The 18630-nt window shown below is 42.0% G+C and overlaps 2 protein-coding genes across 2 annotated transcripts; both read left to right on the forward strand.

The window, feature by feature from the left end:
- Positions 1 to 4637: 4637 nt before the first annotated feature.
- On the forward strand, positions 4638 to 8314 carry LOC100279751 (uncharacterized). Its single transcript, NM_001152709.1, is given in 2 exon segments — positions 4638 to 5169; positions 7556 to 8314. Coding segments are annotated over 2 exon segments (894 nt in total). The 5' UTR covers positions 4638 to 4777; the 3' UTR covers positions 8058 to 8314.
- Positions 8315 to 10671: 2357 nt separating this feature from the next.
- Positions 10672 to 16766, forward strand: LOC100286038 (uncharacterized). The gene is made up of 9 exons (NM_001372379.1): positions 10672 to 10981; positions 11528 to 11851; positions 14161 to 14288; positions 14368 to 14490; positions 14917 to 15003; positions 15535 to 15635; positions 15848 to 15894; positions 15963 to 16039; positions 16323 to 16766. Exons 1-9 carry the CDS (start codon positions 10675 to 10677, stop codon positions 16446 to 16448), a joined length of 1320 nt encoding a protein of 439 aa, NP_001359308.1. The 5' UTR covers positions 10672 to 10674; the 3' UTR covers positions 16449 to 16766.
- Positions 16767 to 18630: the final 1864 nt, after the last annotated feature.

Below are 18630 nucleotides of genomic sequence, written 5' to 3' on the forward strand. Positions count from 1 at the left end.
GTTGTACCTACTAACGTATAAGTTCAGACAGGGACAATAGATTTGATCTTTCATTTCCTATATCATCTGATGCAAATACTTGCGCCCTACTTCAAACTTTGATCGATGAAAATGTTGCTGATCACATATTTGAGGTTCTCGAGTCATCAGGTAAGAACTTCACTTTTTTGTAGTTGTGAACTTTTATGAAGTATTATGGTCAAGAAGACTTACAAAGTTGCACTCCTGTTATACATCTTCAGGAAATAATGATCTGCTTGTCATTTTTTCTGTTCGAGTACTATTACTTTTTTGCGAGATCAGAGGAAAAATGTAAATATTTTCATTGACATTTTAATCTGAAATTTAAATACTTTTACCAACAATAATTAAGGTCATAAACATAGGAACGATTTATAGTGTTAGTTATTTGCTGTAAATTTCTTTTATTTGCTCAACTGTAGTTTCAACTTTGATTTTATGGGATCTAGGGTCTTCCTGAGAGATCTTTCTAGGAAATTGGATATGTTTATTTATTTATTTATTTATTTATTATTAAAGTTTTATTAGACTGGTACATTTTTATAAAGGTAGAGTCGTCTGCATCTTTTGAAACTACAGTTGGCTACCTAGCCGTCTGCATCTCCTGTTACATTTTCATTGTCATTAGACTGGTACATTTTTATTAGAGATGTTTAAGGTCATAAACATAGGAAAGATTTTATGGGATCAAGAAGGCTTCTCTTGTTCAACTTTTTGCTACCTAGCCGTCTGCATCTCCTGGTATTTGGTGAACCACAAAAGGTTTAAATGACTTTAATTGCATACCTAGCAGCAGCGAGGAACAAACTTTGGTTACCAACATTAGTGTCCTTTGTAAGCAATACATTCATCTGCAAGGAACTCTGATGTCTTGCTCACAATCTACATAGTTGTAGTTGCAAACCTTGCAGTGGCAAGTCATACACTGATACAAAGAGATCACACACGCTACATATACATACTTGTGCCTTATACTTGCAAAATGTGAGCTCTTTTTGCATCAAACATTTGTTGCTGGTAATATTGTACACCATGAATGAAACTATGTATATTTACTTTAGTCAGAGATGCAGGTGACAATTTCGCATCTTGTCTCTGACAACTTAGTCAATTAAATATTTTCACTTACTAAGCATTACCTTATTGTTTGTGTTTGCAGCCATAGGGGTATAATTACAGAAGAAAATCCAAAGCCAAGGGGTCGTTTCAGAAGCCTCTGTCCAAGACAGAGGTAAGAACTATGAAATAGTCTGCATATTTGGAAGTTGAAAATTACAAACTAGGTGTTCCCTCTATTCCATTTGTGTATGTTGTTTCATAATTGTATACGTTGAAGGAAAAGCTAGCTATGGCCTCGTGCCCCCCCACTAACTTTGCAAGTATCTTGCTACGGTGCTACCTACTGAATTTGTTTGTCTCATAAACTGTTCAAATTTAGTACGTGACAATAAGGCTGAGTGGGCCTAAGCTTCGGAAGTTTCATATGATGTGCAGGAATCCACTGGTGTATCAGATGGTGATTTTGTTTCTTATGTAAATGAATGGCGCATAGATGGGGCTACGCTTATCGGGAGCTGCTACAGGACAACTCCAAACACTATCAGAGCCATACACAGAACTCTAAACCAAGGCTCCAATGAGCAGCAGTTACCTCTAGCATAGAGCAGTGCTCCACTCCTGATGCTCTCCTCCCAACAATACCTTGAGCTGTATCCCCGAGATTCCTTAACTAGCGAACCAATACTGTTGCACGTTCTCTTTCAATTAAGATGTTCTATACCTATGTTTCTAAATACAGAGACTTATATCGTTAAAAATAATTAGATTAGTGTACGGTTGTCGATATATTTGTCTGTCATTAAAAGTTCTATGTTGACTCCTTAGAAATAATTTATGTGATATTAATAATGTTTGCCACACATATTTTACAGATCATAGTAATGTTTGTCGTTCCGTATCTATGTTTTATATAATTTTTTAGTACCGTGGCAACGCACGGGCACAGACCTAGTATTACTCATAATTTCATATATCACATCATTTAAACCCACAAATTAACACAATTCATCATTTACTAGTTCATAGTGTAGGCTTTGTTTTGCTGATATATGCTAGCTCATTCGAGCTAACAAACTGGCTCGAGCTTGTATCAAATTGACTCGTTAACGAACCGAGCTGAGATGTTAGCTCAGCCTGTGACAAAATTGATGCAAGTCGAGTCGAGCCGAGCCAAGCTGACCATGAGTCGAGCGAGCTCATGAGCCACGAGTATTTGTCCAGCCCTACCACCAACGTCTCATTTTTTACAGCGCAGGACTGACCCACGGGACCCGGCGCGCACTACAACGAAGATGTCAGCGGTGGACTGGCTACAGGGATTCGTATGACGAACGAGCGAGACGATATGACATACGAGGAGTATGGCTATGCACGACCATACGGAAGACCCACACGACAACGTGAAGGAGCAGATCTCTCTCTCTCTCTTGTAGAAAACAAATCTCCTTTGTAAGGACCAACCCTTGAGCAATAAAATGACATGTCATCTTCCTTCTCCTACACAAGCACATATGTTGTAACATGCTCATAGCAATACTATTATCAACACTATATTGGAGTAGGGTGCGAAACCAAACCAGTATAAACCCCGTATCTCAGATTTCTCATCGAGTCCCAGCGACTCACCATTCGGAGTGAGTCCACGCTAGCACCCCTGCCAAAGACAAATCTTATTGTCCCCCGATTTTCGAAACTAAGAGACATTTAGTTTTTGTTCCATAGTTGTGCTTGAGGTCTATGTTGCTTTGTTTCGTCTAGACATTAACCTTGCCGCAATCTACATTATATTTTCGATATACATATTTATCATTTTCTTAATCTCACCCACCTTTTTCTTTCCGTTTCAACATTAGCCATTCTCTTATTTAATTTAGTGATGATCAAATCATGTTTTTTCATCTAGCACTCTAAACCCAAAAAGCAACACATAGGGCATTCCACATTTCCACTAGTTACCAATCACCACTAAAACAACTCGTATTAAATTTATATTAGGATTGATAGAAGCCTACTATATACTTGTTACCACTTTATGATCCAAACTATTAGGCAAATTTACCATGATTAATTATTTCTCACATATTATTGAGTGGATTCTACAAGTTATGGTATGTCTCATAACAACTATAGCAGATTATATTTGTTTTTGTCTCCATCAATTTGATATTGTAGTGCAAGTTTCATTTTTACTAGTAAAAATGCTTGTCTCCCACCTGTTACCTGTCTCCCTCCCGCAGGCACTCACCCTAGCCCTCGCTCCTCCCTCCTACCCCGACGTCGGCTCTGCTTCCGACGCGCTCCCGTCCCCACCCCTCATCCACGCTAGTCGCCCTCCTTCGGCTCCACGTACTCGTCACACACCGCACCCACCCGCGAGATGGGAGGACCTCATGTGCCGCTCGCGCTGCTCCACGGTCGCCTCACGCTCCTCGCCACCGCCCGACCCACTGCTCGGGTCCTAGCCACTGCCTGCTTTGAGCACGCCTGGCCTGCAGGGGTGCGAAACACTGCCCTACCTCGTGGCCCTGACACTCACCTCTAGTTCTAGCCTCAAACCGGACCTCCGTCGCCTATTCACGCTCCGAGACGAGTTGCCGCTGCTCGACTACGACGATGACGATAGCGTCTCTAACTTCAAGATGCTCCTGCTGCGTTGCAGCGTCGGTGGTGACATGTGGGGATGGTGATGGTGTGTTGGAGGGGGCGACGATGGGTAGGATGATAAGGAGTCGGTGGCGTGAGGGGACCACGGGTGGAGGCATGATTGATGCGTGAGGGATGATCCAAATAAGCTAGATCTTTGGATCTGAGTAAGAGAATATATTTAGATCGATCTCGTCCCTTGGTTTTAAAGGTGGGATGATCCTGGGTGCATTTGTCTAGGTGGTTATTGTAAATTTTGAAGTGGTGCTTTTATATAGGGGTATACATATAAATAGAGATGAATGTGTGTTGCCATCGTGCCTTAATAAGCTATAGTCCAAGGTTGCCTTCATCAATTTACTTATTCTATCTTCTATCCATACTTCTATTCTAAATTTTATTACACGCAATAGAGACTATAGTGAAAAACAATATCCTGTACAACTATATGCACGGTCTAGAGACACCTCGATGGAAACTTGCCGCCACGAGGTTAATTGAGACCATGTTCAATATTTTATCATATGGTCATCTAAAACATTGTTTTGCACTGTAAACTACAATATTTATAAATTGAAGTTTGAATATGGATACAAGTTTGAATATGGCTATAAGGATGGGAGAAGGTGTCACGGATGTAGACCTAAATCAAATCATGTCATAAACAAATAAAAGATGTAAGCAAACGTAGAGGAAATTTTGCCTAGTTGTCCGATGAAGCGATGGAGACACCGGCTCCAACCATCCAATCCAACACCAACACACGCTGCCATGCCATGAAATATCCCCGCAGTTAAACAGCTCAGTTCAGCTGATACCTCGCCGGCAGATCCCCCTCCTGCTCATCCGCCTTCCTTTCTCGAAGCGCCCAATTTATTACCTTCCCCTAATCCCGCAGCCTTGCCAGAAGCCAAATTGGTGCTCCTCTTATCTCGCCGCGCCGCCACCGCTCCATTTCCGCTCCCCCAGCCCCCCCAAAAGAACCTCGTAACCCTACTCGCGGGATTCCGCAGGCCGCCGCTTGCTTAGGGTTCATCACTCCTGTTCACACCCGATGGCCGTGGACGAGGCGAGCAGCAGTGGCGGTGGGGAGGAGGGGTGCGGGTCGTGGACCCGCGAGCAGGAGAAGGCGTTCGAGAACGCGGTGGCGACGATGGGCGGGGAGGAGGACGGGGACGCGAGGTGGGAGAAGCTAGCGGAGGCCGTCGAGGGGAAGACGCCGGAGGAGGTCAGGCGGCACTACGAGCTGCTGGTGGAGGACGTCGACGGCATCGAGTCGGGCCGCGTCCCGCTTCCGGCGTACGCGGCTGACGGCGCTGCCGAGGAAGGGGGCGGTGGCGGGAAGAAGGGAAGTGGCGGAGGAGGGACCCATGGGGACAAGGGGTCGGCGAAGTCCGCCGAGCAGGAGCGTAGGAAGGGCATCGCCTGGACAGAGGACGAGCACAGGTTGACTTCCAGTTTCTAGCTTTGATTCTCGTGCCCAAAATTGCAGTGATGCTTGATAATTGGTTGCTGAATTGCCTGCGTTTTCAAAACGTAGGGGGAAACTGTTGCTACTATGTTGAAAGTTACTGTTTATCTGGGGATTTTGTTAATTTATTAATCTGCATAGCTGTCATAGTTTTTTTATTAAAAAATTAGTTGTTTAGAGGGTTTACCTGGTACTCTTGGCAACTAAACTGGGTGTGAGTGTGAGTACTGTCTACTGGGTCGGGCGCTGGGTATGCGTACCCACCTTGTAAGTCCGTAACTAGGCTTTGCCTCTTGCATGAATTGATTGGGCTGGTGACGAGCACAGGTAGGATACAATTACATTTCAGCAAGTGGATTCCATGTTTTAGGAGCTAGGTTCCTACTGTCTTATTTGGGGTTCATGTTCATTAATTTGTGCCCTGGTCGTTTTCTGTTGGAGACTTGTATATCCGTTACTTAGATAGTTAGCTGTTGCTGCTAAATGCTTTTTGGCGGTGCGATGAGTGTCGTTTTTTGCATTTTGGCGCTTCTGGTATGCGCGTCATGATTCTTTTCAGCTGCTGTTCACCTATTGGCGGATTAGAATTGGTGCATGCTCTGTTAGTTTTACTTGAATTTTTGTTACTTATGGATGAGTGTCGGTTTGTGTGTTTTGGCATTTCCTGCATGATTATTTTTAGGTGCCACCATGCATTGGTGGATTAAATAGATTGCTGCATACTTCCTTTGATTTACTTAGCCCGGAGTTTTTGAAATCTGTTACTTAGATTGTCATCTTTTGTTGTTTAATTTTAAGTTCATTGCAGGGTGGAGTGTTGGTTTGTGTGTTTTTGTAGTTTTGGTATGTTGTGCATGAATCTTTTCAGCTGCCATTCTCCTATAGGTGGACTAGATAATCTACTGAGAGCTCTGTTAGTCTGACTCAATGCTTGCAATTATTGTAATCTATACATTGATGGTTTGTTGAATAAGTGTACTGTAGCTGTACTATATTGGAATTACTACATCATGTGCATGTACATGTTTTAATCGTTAAGTGATGGATAATATTAGTGGCACCTGGATGTTTTAATTTTCTTTTGGCTTCTGCATGAACATCAGTGCTTTCAAACAATGGTAAATGTAATTTACATAAGCATCAAAGTTTTCGGGAACAAAAGCATATTGGATGCACCTATCCATGTTTTATGTTGTCTCTACACGCGTCATGGTCTTGTTCCATTGTACATTTGTACTATTTAGGGAGCAAACTGTCCTTCCACATTTGCTAAATGGACCTACCTTAGTAAAGTAGTCCCCATGATATAATTTTTTTTGTGCCAGGCAGCCAATGAAAGGAAAATGCAAGTACAATATAGCTCTTTTTTTCTCTTCATTCTTTCTTCAGTTGCATGACTTGCTAATGAATCTCTAGCCCCCTGTAATTAGGTGTTTCTGTTCTATGCATGATTTCATGCTTATTGGTATATACTCTTCTCCCCCCCCCCTGGTTTCTGTTTACTGTTCTTATCACTTTCTGATATTTGCTACGTGACACCTTTTACAAAATGCTCTATTCAGTATTAACTTGCTAACTTTGAAGTTATCATGCATTCATATGTGCATGTAGTGGTGTAGGTGCTATATGCACCTTTTACAAGTAGCCCTGTTTTTTATGTACAACCCCATTGCTGTTGGTTTGTTGATGGTATTTCTGTTAGGTGAGTGATAAGTTTTCAATATACGTCGTATTGTGTGAGTGATAAAGATGAAATTTGGGTAAGCAAGGGTTACAGGAAAAAGAGCAAAAGCTGGGTTCCTTTTTTCTCGGAAAAAAGATGGATTCCTTCTTTTTCTCGAACCAAAAAGATTGGTTCCACACTTGTGATTTTAATGGTTGGATGACTGAAATTGTGTCTGAATATAGTTAGCTTGTTGAGCCAAAGTCAGAAGATGAAAATACATACTGCTAATGATGAAGCAGAAGCGTGGGGGTTGATGTAGTAATAGTAGTTACAAATAGCTTGAGAATGCAGCTATTTTCCAAGCAGCTGATATTATGCATAAAGCTAAAGAGATGTTTTTTCCACTGACATGGGCACACTGCCAAGTATTATTTTTAAGAACAATTCAAGTGGCGACATATCATGTATGACACATTCAGCTTTCTTTTTTCTCCTGAAATCTGAATGCTCTAGGTGACTATATTTAACATAAGTAACTTGTATGCAAGAGCTGAATAGTTTATTTTAACCATTGGTTCTTTCTTCTGGAGACTGGTCAAGTGGACATACATTATAACCTATTCTCAAAAGCTTCATCCACCCAGAGTCTGTTGTTTGTTATTTAAATGCTCTTTAACTTGATTTTGATTTTGCAGATTGTTCCTCCTTGGACTTGAAAAGTATGGCAAAGGTGACTGGCGGAGCATCTCGCGGAACTTTGTGATCTCAAGGACGCCGACTCAAGTAGCTAGTCATGCACAGAAGTACTTTATCCGTCTGAACTCAATGAACAGAGAAAGGCGGCGATCAAGTATACATGACATCACCAGTGTGAACAATGGAGATCCATCAACTGCACAGGGTCCAATCACAGGCCAAACAAATGGTCAGGCTGCAAATCCTGGAAAACCATCTAAGCAATCCCCGCAGCCAGCGAATACACCTCCAGGCGTCGATGCTTATGGCACAACAATTGGACAGCCAGTTGGTGGCCCCCTTGTCTCAGCTGTTGGAACTCCCGTTACACTACCTGTTTCCGCTCCACCTCATCTGGCCTATGGCATGCGTGCCCCGGTTCCAGGAGCCGTAGTACCTGGTGCTCCAGTAAACATTGCTCCGATGCCCTATCCAATGCCACCCCCACCATCTCATGGGTGACAGGGTGAGGGACACATTTCAAATGCTGTGTAGCGTCTAAACAAACCCATAATCTCCCCCTATGCCAGCATTTTGCGGGTGTGCTGCTATGTCTCAATAAAGCAATGCCAATAAACCCTTGTACATTACAAACTGTTGTTACATGTTGCATTGAGGACATTGCAGATTGTGTACTTTGTGTTGCATGCAAACTTTTCATGTACATCTCCAAAATCCAAGTGTTTCTCGTTATGGCAGCTTGTACTTCAGTCAGTACCTGTGATATGTAAATGTGTACCAGCTGGAACAAGAGTAAGATACTGTCGCCTGTTTCTCATGTCCATTAACTGTGTGGCTAGCTAAGTAGGAGTATTTGGTAGAATGGTAGTGATATTTTCCACGATCACTGTAGTGCCACTATCACACTGGGTTGTTGGGTTCAGTGTGCTCCGTTTCCGACACCAATAGCCTTGTTTTGGTGGGTCTTCCAGCTTGTTCACTGCGGTTTTAGGGAGTTTTAGGGACTGTTTGGTTCGTGGTTAACTGTGTTACACTTTGTATAAGGTTAGTCGTTTGAATTGAAAAACTAAACTTAAGCAGAAAAGTTAGCCAAAAACTAAATTTAGACAGAAAAGTTAATCAGACTGTGGTAAGTTAGTCAGCGAATCAAACATGTCCTTTAATCTGGTTACGTCTTCTACAATATTGTGTGTCTGAATTGTAGTCGTAGCAATTACAGTTGCAGGACGGCGGAACAGTACATCAGCGAAAATAAGTGTGACAAGGAATTTACAGTGAAAGTTCCATTCCTATCGTTTTCATTTATAAATATAGAGTATAAATTTTTTATAAATATAGAGTATAAAATATATAAATGTGTGCTTTGTTAACTAGGTAGGTGTGGATACAGGTTTTAAGCTATTCACGCTTCGTGAGCCTTTAAATAATTTTAATTTAAAAATAAATAGAAATAGAGCTAACGAGCCCCGCCGAACTCACCTTGATGACCCAACGAGCCAAGCTCGGAGCCAGCTCGCTAAGTCTCCTTTAGAGTTTAAATTATATACTTTTATTATATATAAATATATAATAAAAACATGTAAAAAATCTAGCAACACATTTTAAATTATATCTAGCATTGAGTCTATAAAATATAATAAAATAAATTAATAATATAATGATGTAATAGAGAAACAATATAACACCATGTCATTAGTTTGGTTCGGACTCGCTCAGGCTCGGCTCTCGCTGCGTGAGGGAGCCACAAAAGTAGGCTAAGCTCGGGCTCGTTCAGGCATGCGAGTCTCTTCGAGCCTAGCTCGAGCCAGCTCACGAGCATCGAGCTTTTTTTCTAGCCCTATTGTCGTGGATGAGGACTTCCAACGACACGCGTCGTGTTTGGATCCTGCCAACGGATTGACGATGACTCTCGTAGATAGGGTTGAAAACAGACGAGAAAAATCTCGTCTCGACTCGTATCATTTTTCACATTTAATCCACTATTTTCGTATTTGCGGAAAAGTCTGAAAACGAGACGGGAACGAGACATGGCCTATTCCGCTTGTTTTATAGGATCCTATATTTATTCATACTGAACTCATTTTTATTCCGTGATTTGAGAAATACAGGATGAGCATAATACATATTAGTGTATAAACTAAAGCATCATATCCTTAAGTGAGAACTTATAACACAAATGGTCATTCTAGCCACCGACTCTCAATGATAAGTGACCTAAAGGCTCAAACAACATCGGCTGTAGCTATATGTACACCACTAGCAAATAAACAACAACAAAATGTTACCTCTATGTATCTATATGTGTTTATGTTATTGCTTGTTAGTTAGTTAATAGTCAGCCATCCATATTATGCGTGTTTGTATTGAATTACAAGTTTCTGCTTAATATTTTTGTTTCCGTTCATTTTCATACACTTGTTTATCCTGCTCCCGTGTTCGTTCCTGACTATTATATGAACCCAATAAAATGCCAAAACAAATTTTAATTCAAGGCATAGGGAGTAGTATATTGGGTAAAGCATACGCGGTTTATTTACAATATCCGGTAGAATCATTATTATGCGATTCGATTATGTACAAATTGATCATGTGTAAAAAAAAGCGATTCTAGCCAAGATCTCATGTTAGTAAAAAATTTGCTTGAGATATTGAGGAACTCCGAGGAGCAATAAAAAGCTTTATACCACTGCTACAAATCGTTTACTTAAGCGAAAGTTGTGGAGAAAAGTTCTAGATAATACAAAATCATAAACATGTATCGTTTCATGTACTCCCACAGTTATTTTTTATTATCGTGTTTTAGTTTAAAAATAAACTAGTGAACTGAAAGGCAGTAACAATGTTATATTTTTTGGCTGCCATTTTATTTCTAGTTTTTTTTTGTCTCGTAGGGCAGCAGGCTAGCTTTGTTTTTGTCACAACATAAGATATTTTTCCCCGTCCTCGATCTCCCAAAGGAAAATTCCCCAAAGGCCGAAATAAATCAGGCAGCAACCACGGAGAGTCAGAGACCTCTTCAAGGGCACAGCCGCGGCCACCACCAACACCACCTGGCCCCGTCCTTCCTTTCTTGTGTTGCCGCTAGGCCAGCCATACACACACGACGTCGCTGCTCCGCATGGCCAACGCCAATGGCTCGTCCACCGGTGCAGGCCATAGCGACCTCGTCAGGGCCATTTCGCACGAGCAGCACCAGGCGTTCATGGCCTCCGTGCCCCGGGCCGCACCGGGCGGGGTGAATGTGCACCACCAGCAGCACTTCCACCAATACCCCGCCGGCTTGATCCCAGCGCCGGTGGCACTGCCGGTTCACGCACCGGTGTCGTCACAGACGTCTCCGTACTCCGCCCAGATCGCGGTGCCGCCGCCGCCGCCACCACTCATCGCATCTCCAGACCACCGCCTGCACTCCCTGCCGCCTACCGGTCAGTTTATACCCCGGCCCGGACGACGCGCACGCTGGAATAGTTACGCGTAGGAGCCTCCGTGACCTTGTAGTTTATTAGGGTTTTCTTGGATGATGCTTCTAGGGTTTTGATGCGCGCTCGGATCGGCTCGCGCTAGGTCGATGTGGGGGCGATCTGATTCTGTCCCGGTTGTTATTATAGCAGCAGATTTTATGCTCCCGTTATGATTAGCTCCTCGTTTTGACACAACTTATGATTAATAATTGGCAAGCTGTGTCTGTGTTGTTGTACGGGTTCAGAGTCATTTTCACACACTTCGTTCTACTTTATGATCTCTTTTTGCTATTTCAATCCCAATTATTTATGTCTGATGATATATATATGTAGGTAACCAATATATATGTAGCATCAGTTTCCTGCAGGAATATATATCATGCATGCCGTTCACCATCTTTGCTATGTCGCACATCAATTCTTGCTACTTCTTCGTTCATTCATCTTGTTTTTCAGTTCAATTCACTGCTATGCAAACATCTCATTAAGCTTTGCTCCGAAATTCTCCAGGATGCTACCAGCTGGACTATTCTCCATATGGCAACGCTGCTGCGCCTTCGCAGCAGCACACATCAGCAATAAGGGGTTTTGCTGACTGGGGAACGCACAGCAATGCGCTCATGTCCTTGGCTCATGCCACTAGTTTTGGTAACAACGGGAGCAGCAATATCAACAACAATGGATTATTACATCAAAACTTATCCCCGTACACCACGCATACATGGACTACTACTTACGTGCAGAGGCCTTATAACACTGCTGTTTATGCTCCTGCAACAATGAATATGCTCCAAACTCCTCCATTTCATAGCAACAGCCATGAAAAAGAGTCAGGTATATGTGTGTACATTTGGCGCTTAAAAATGGAATTTCTGCATGAGTTTGTTTTGCGTAGTGGACTGGTCATCACCTGTGGAAAAGAGTCAGGTATATATATGTGTGTAGAGGCTTTATGGATCTGTTGGGATCCATGATATATATAGATAAAGAAGATATAGTAGTGATATTTTGCTTGCTTTTGTATTCATTAATCTTATTTGCTCCTTAATTACTAGAGTCTAGAGACTGTTGGTTCTAGCAAAACCTCTAACAAATCAACAAAACAAAAACCCTGATCACAACAAGCTAATTTTATCTAATGATATGATTTACCTTGATTCAAAAAACAACTAGCTTCACTTGTGGCACCACACCATTGATGCAAACGTACATAAGGTTACTTTGGAGTGGAGGAACCCTATCTTGCATTGAGGGTTTGCTTTAATTCATGAGAACATGAGGGAAAACATGCGTTTCAAGTGAAGCTATTTGAAGTAGTAATAGTTTGCTGTGTTTTCAAGTCGTTCGACTAATCGCGATTAGTCGGGCTAGTCGGCTAGCAGAGCTCGATTAGCACAACCGACTCGATTAGAGCACCTAATCGCCCTGGTCGTCCGACTAGTCGACGATTAGGGTCGATTAGTCGCTCGATTAGCCGGTTCTGCACAACTAGGTTTAGGATCCAGATTTTTTGATTTTGTGGGCTTTTTTGGCGGGCGGCCCGACTACAGGGAGATGGAACGCCAGCAGTCTCTACTCTCTACTAAATCGACGGTTCACATCTCTACTTTCCTGGCTTCTCAATCTCTTTCCTTTTCTTCTCTTCTTCTCTATTCCCCTACCGGCTCCTAGACTTCTTGTTCTAAAATCCAGACTTCACCTCACCAGTACACTCGCGGTTCCAATCCAGACACGCGTGAATCCAGTTCCAAGTTCCGAACTTCACCGACCCAGATTTCTCGTCCAGAATCCAGACACTCGCGGTTCCAATCCAGATACGCGCAGATCCAGAAATCCAGAAATTTTGTGTAGTTCTGTTCTTCAATCTTCATCCTTCATCCTTGTATGTGTTGTGTCATTCTGGACTGGACTTCTGAATTTTTGTTCTTGTACTCCATCAGTCCATCCTATTCGGCTATTCCTGTAGAGTGTAGACTTGTAATCCATCGTCCATCCTATTCCTTATTCATTTGATACATTACATACAGAGTTTGGAGCTGCAGGTGATGAATTTCAGTTGGATGAAGATTTTCTTTAGGTAACTAGGTGGTAATGTGTGTTGTGTGGTATCTGGGACTTGTAGTATTAGTAACTAGTAATTGTTTCTCTGGTGTTTTTAGTATTGCTGAATTCATGTCATGTTTACCCTATCCTTCATAATATCGTATATGAAGTTCATATATATTATATAGTTATATAATTATATACTATATAGTATAATAGTATTATTATATAGTATATACTATATACATAGGTCCTGGTCTCCTGGATGAACAAGACGACTAGTAAATGACCAGGTCGACCAGAGATCGATTAGTCGACCTAGTCAACGACTAATCGAGATTAGTCGCCTGGTCGGTCCCCCAGTTCAACTAGCTGGTCGAGCGACCAGAAAACATAGATAGTTTGTCGCATTCATCGTCATAGCCAAAGGGTTACCACGTGAAGTAGGGTATTAAAATCTGCCAATTAAAATTGTAAATGAAGCGGAGGTCTGATATTGTTATCTTGATGGTTCATGAGAGGTTAGAGTAAAGGTTTAGGGTCCATTATGCCAAGGAGCTTAATTCATAGGGGATTAGAGACATAGCATGGACCATGGAGTATTACGTGATGCTATCGGTTGTAAGGATGTAAGGGAGGACCATGAGAGGTTTCGGTTTCTGTTTGGCGTTGGGGCTGTTGCTTGGGGAGGGGTATTATATATACTAATTAATTTCTAAACAGCCTCAGTTTCCAAATTAGTTATGCTCTAAAGTCGAAAACGCTCCGCGCCTTGTTCGTTACTGAAATCCAGAAACGGCTAGATAGATTTATATTGTTTTACTTGGAGAACAAGGAACATTTAATTTATTTGCGACAGAAAGTGCAAGATTACAATATGGTTAATTTATAAACATTCCCAGCAACCCAAGACCTTTTTTTTTGCAATGCATCCAAGCGCATGTATATCATAAATATGTGATACCAATACAGCAGACTAGTTTCTAAACCTTGCATTTTGTTGACACAAATATATGCATGTCATGCAACTATATATGGTTTGAAATAAAAGGAGAAATGTGCAGTGTGTTGCTTGATTACTTGTCATTGGTGGTGCGCAGGTGCAGTTTTTTCAAATAGCTTTAACATGGCCCCATCAGTGACACCTACCTCCCCTTTTCAACTTATGTCTCCAAGCTCAACCAACTACACTTCCACTCAAATCTTCGAGGAAACCAACAATTTAGAGGTAACATTAGGAGTTTTTCAGTGTATGGTGAGAATGTTTGTTTGTTCAGATGAGCAGTTATGGTGTCATGATTCTCCAGGACACTTCAAGAGTCTTTGGAGGTGGGGATAACGAAAGCAACAACAGTGAGGAACCGGATCCCAAGCCGGCTGTGGAGATGGAAGACCTAAACCAAGGCAATGATCATACTTCGAATAAAACAGTATGTTGTCATTTTAATGCATCACGTGCTTTGTTGATACTATTAGTATTTTCTATACAGGATAAACACACGACTTAACTCAAGAAAATAATTGCACTCATTCATGTTTAGGAGTAAAGACAACTATTTGTTATTCTTTAATACTAAGGGAAATGAATTCACAATTTTGAACCAGTTGATTCTACCTTAAAAATTTGAATACTCAAACCTGGTGACCTTGGCGGTGAGCAGGAAAATAATGTTTTTAGATGGATAAAATGATTTTAGGTAGCTACAATGTACTGTAGAAGGTATCACCCTCCAGTAGGTATTACTAGTATGCCAAAATCCATTGCTGGCCACTTAAACAATCATCATATATGGTGGCTTCCTCCTGAACTAAGTCCCATTTTTTTTTCTCATATGCCAATCTGCTACAAACAAAAGGCTAACTGTCAAGATTACCGTATGGTCCTGCGCAAGGACTTGACAAACAGTGATGTTGGAAACATTGGAAGAATCGTGCTGCCAAAGGTAGATACTTGCACTTGCATATCCTGTTAATTGGGCTTTACTCTCTGGTATGTTCACTGTGTTCCAGCACGAACCACAGCTATAGTTATTCGGATGTTAATTTTGTCTTCTTTCTTTGATTACGAATAAATAGGATACAAAATCTGTCATGTAATCCGTGTTCTTGTTTTTAGTATTAAGCTTGTTAAGATTCATAAAAAGTAAACCTCAAATTTGTCATATATCTTCTCAAATGATAGATATAAAATTCGGATACGGATTCGGATGTTTTGTCACATTTTTTTTTTGTTATTGTGGGGAGCAAATAATACACAAAAAATTATACAAAATTTTATTCTCGTTTTTTATAATGTTCTTAGTGACATAATTAAGGAGTAGCACATAATTCTATACATATCTAATTTAAAATATTAATTTGTCGTATAATTCTGATGTTTAGGATCCATCCCTAAGTGGAAGAGTGGAAGTAAAATTTTATAACTGAGCCACGAGTCATCTTGCAATTTCACCTTTTTTTCCTGAATTCTGTAGAAAGATGCAGAGCCTAACCTTCCAATCTTGGAAGATAAGGATGGCCTGATACTGGAAATGGACGATTTTGAACTCCCGGTTGTATGGAATTTCAAGTACAGGTACCTTCACCATATTGTACTACTATTGGTTGCTCAGACGTTAGAGTTTCTGATGATCGTCAGTTTAGAGTGAACATTTGCTTGTAAAATCCCTCCGGGTGCCAGGAAGTAAAACGGTTACATAGTGCAAGCCTCAGCATTGAGGATTGGTATATCTGCCTGTTGCTTGTCAATTGAATTTTATCGTGCTGATGCAATACATTCTCTTTCAGGTACTGGCCTAATAACAAGAGTAGGATGTATATATTGGAAAGTACTGGTAAGTTGATCACAGAGTAAAGTAATTCTGAACTAGGGAGTTCTGTATATATATTGGCCTATTCTCAGGTGAATTTGTTAAGAGGCATGGGCTTCAAGCTAAGGACATCCTCATCATTTACAGGAACAAGAAATCTGGCAGATATGTATGTAGAAGTTACAATATTATCCACTTCCTTCTGTCAGCTGCATTCTGCTGTGTTTTTTTTTGGTTCCAAATTGCAAGTCTGCTTTTCTAGATACATAGCTTTTGTTACACATCTACATGTGTTATTATATTATATCATCTAGAAAAAAGCAAAACAACTTTATATTTAAACAGAGGGGCCGGGGTCAATGTACGGAGCAATATGCAAGTATTCTCTCACTTTTCTTTCCTGGCAGCTCTATTCTATCTTGTCATGCCTCTCTCCTCTCTGTGCTAAGCAGGTTGCCCGTGCGGTGAAGGCTGAGGACATAGCGCCGCCAGAATGCGAGTGCGTCGAGGCAGGAAACCCTAGAGAAGAGTGCGGCTTCTCCGTCAGTCCTTCGATCAATAAGAAGATCATCACGTAGATGGCTGGAGCATCAGAAATGTATGGTGTAGGCTGTTTGCCGCGCAGGAGCACACCGAGAATCGGCGGTTGCTGGGAGCCAAGCAACTGTTTCGATCGAGGTTGTGTCGTCAAAGCTGAATTCCCACCCAACCTGCGTAGGCCTGTACTATACTGTTTCCCTTGTTTTTGTCGGCCGTTTCGTGTAGTTCGAGATAAATGATGAGTTTGCTTTTGTAGCTGTATATATTTCGTCTTTGGATAATTCGGTGACAAACAAGTCAAGGTCGTTATATACCGTCTTTTTGAATAATTATTACGATTATAAGAAGTTTTTTTTATTATTTTTAGATATATGGTTTTCATCTTTATTTATAAAGCCACCGATGGCCCTGAAAAGCACTTGAGCTTTGCATCGTGTGTGGGTGTGTGTTGCTGTCATCTTTATAATAACTATGCTCATAAGTAGGATTTAAACTGAAGGCCATCATTTTCTGATGATAAAACAGACCCAGTTTCCCGTGTGGATGCTAGCTTATCTATTATATATATGCTCGGTGATCGACCAACTAATCTAATCTGCAGACAGTTACACACACAGGTGGAGTGCCATGCATTAATTTCAGGTTGGCGTGTCAACAATCTCGGCAGTTATATCAAATGTACAGTGACCCAATCCAGTCCCGGCAAATTAAATTAAGCTCACCTAAAAACAATGACATCGATCCTTAGAGTTGATAGAAGGGAACAATGAATGAACCCTTGCGTTTGGAGTTTGGACCAGGGCGCCAGACTAGCAAGATAGATCCGAGCCACCTTGATCGTTACTCCGGGCCAGGGGGCGTCGACGGCGACAAGCCTAGCTAGGCCGGCGGTGGTGGGGGCCGGCGGCGGCGGCGCTTTTGCCCTGCCGTGTCCCGATGCGTCCACCATTGCACATGCATGTACATGTACATACTCGCCTCGCGCGCGCCCACGTCGTCGTTCGCTGCACTTTGCCGCGCCCGTCCATGCCATGCATAAAATAAAATGTATTTGCAAGTGCTCCATCCTCCATATATGGACTGGAGTCATGGAGATGGTTGTTGCCCTGTCACCATAACCACCACCAGCACAACAGAACAATACCCTGGCCCTGGGTGCGGTTGCAGGGTCAGTGGAAGTGGTGTCATAATTGATAGTTTAGGCCGGGTCATAATTGAACCCTAATACCCTAGCTAGCTAGCTAGTAGCTTCCCTCAAACAGCAGGTCGGGTGCAGTGCAGTGCAGCAGCTTGCTGCCAGAGGCAGAGGGGGATGTCTCAAGCTGCAAGCTGATATGATCCTGCCAGCATGCATGCACGCATGAACACCACAGCTTTCATTTCACTCGTGACATCTCGTCCGATCCGGAGAGGTAGTAGTAGGAAACTAGCAACTCACACTCTCTCTCTCTCACACACACACACACACACACCAAGGGGTAGTGTAGCTAGCTGCTAGCCTTTCCAAACTCAAGTGCATCTAGCCACCCCCTTTTGATGTTGAGATGGACAACACATGCAATTCAAGCCCATGGACACTGCCACTACTGTACCATATTTATATGTATATGATGCACATGTGAATAAGTGATGTCGACTCTCTCTCTCTGTGTGTGTGTTTAACGTACCAGCAGTACGTAGCTAGCACATGCACCCAAGTTTTGCTGTCAAGAATTGCTGGCTGTCAGACAAACAGTGACCCGGCCCTAGCTAACCAAGCTGTAGCAACATAGAACAGGGAGCTAGGCATCTAATCACCAATCCATGAAAAATAAAGGTGTGGTGGCATGCATGGGCCATTAACCAACCTGTGTGGATCGATCTCCCTCTCCGATCCATGTGGCAGCAACAGTTAGTTTATGCATGCATGATCACAGGCACACCTACTACTTCACCAGTATTAGCTCCATGTATATATTTATTTAAATATATGTGAAATTGACCAATTAGCACTGTTATCATCAGTAAAATGGCTGTAGCAGAAAGAAAGAGAGAGAGAGAGAGAGAGAGAGAGAGCCAGAGAGGAAAGGTTGAACAAATGCCAGGCCGGCAAGGGCAACAGCTGAAAAGGAGAAGCTAACAGCCGGGCACCAACTCGAACTATCATTTCAGCGCATTAAGGACATCTAGCTGCTCTCCACATCTCCAATAATTCATCCATCCAGAACCTTCCTTCGCAGT

Source organism: Zea mays, chromosome 2 (genome assembly GCF_902167145.1).
Source record: "Zea mays cultivar B73 chromosome 2, Zm-B73-REFERENCE-NAM-5.0, whole genome shotgun sequence".
Classification (NCBI taxonomy): Eukaryota; Viridiplantae; Streptophyta; class Magnoliopsida; order Poales; family Poaceae; genus Zea; species Zea mays.

Excerpts from the sequence above, each read along its gene's own strand:
- LOC100286038 (NM_001372379.1), top strand. The coding sequence starts at position 10,675 with ATGGCCAACGCCAATGGCTCGTCCACCGGTGCAGGCCATAGCGACCTC. Across the intron at positions 14,491-14,916 it reads ATCATACTTCGAATAAAACA|GCTAACTGTCAAGATTACCG; the intron begins GTATGTTGTCAT and ends TACAAACAAAAG. Across the intron at positions 15,895-15,962 it reads GTATATATTGGAAAGTACTG|GTGAATTTGTTAAGAGGCAT; the intron begins GTAAGTTGATCA and ends GCCTATTCTCAG.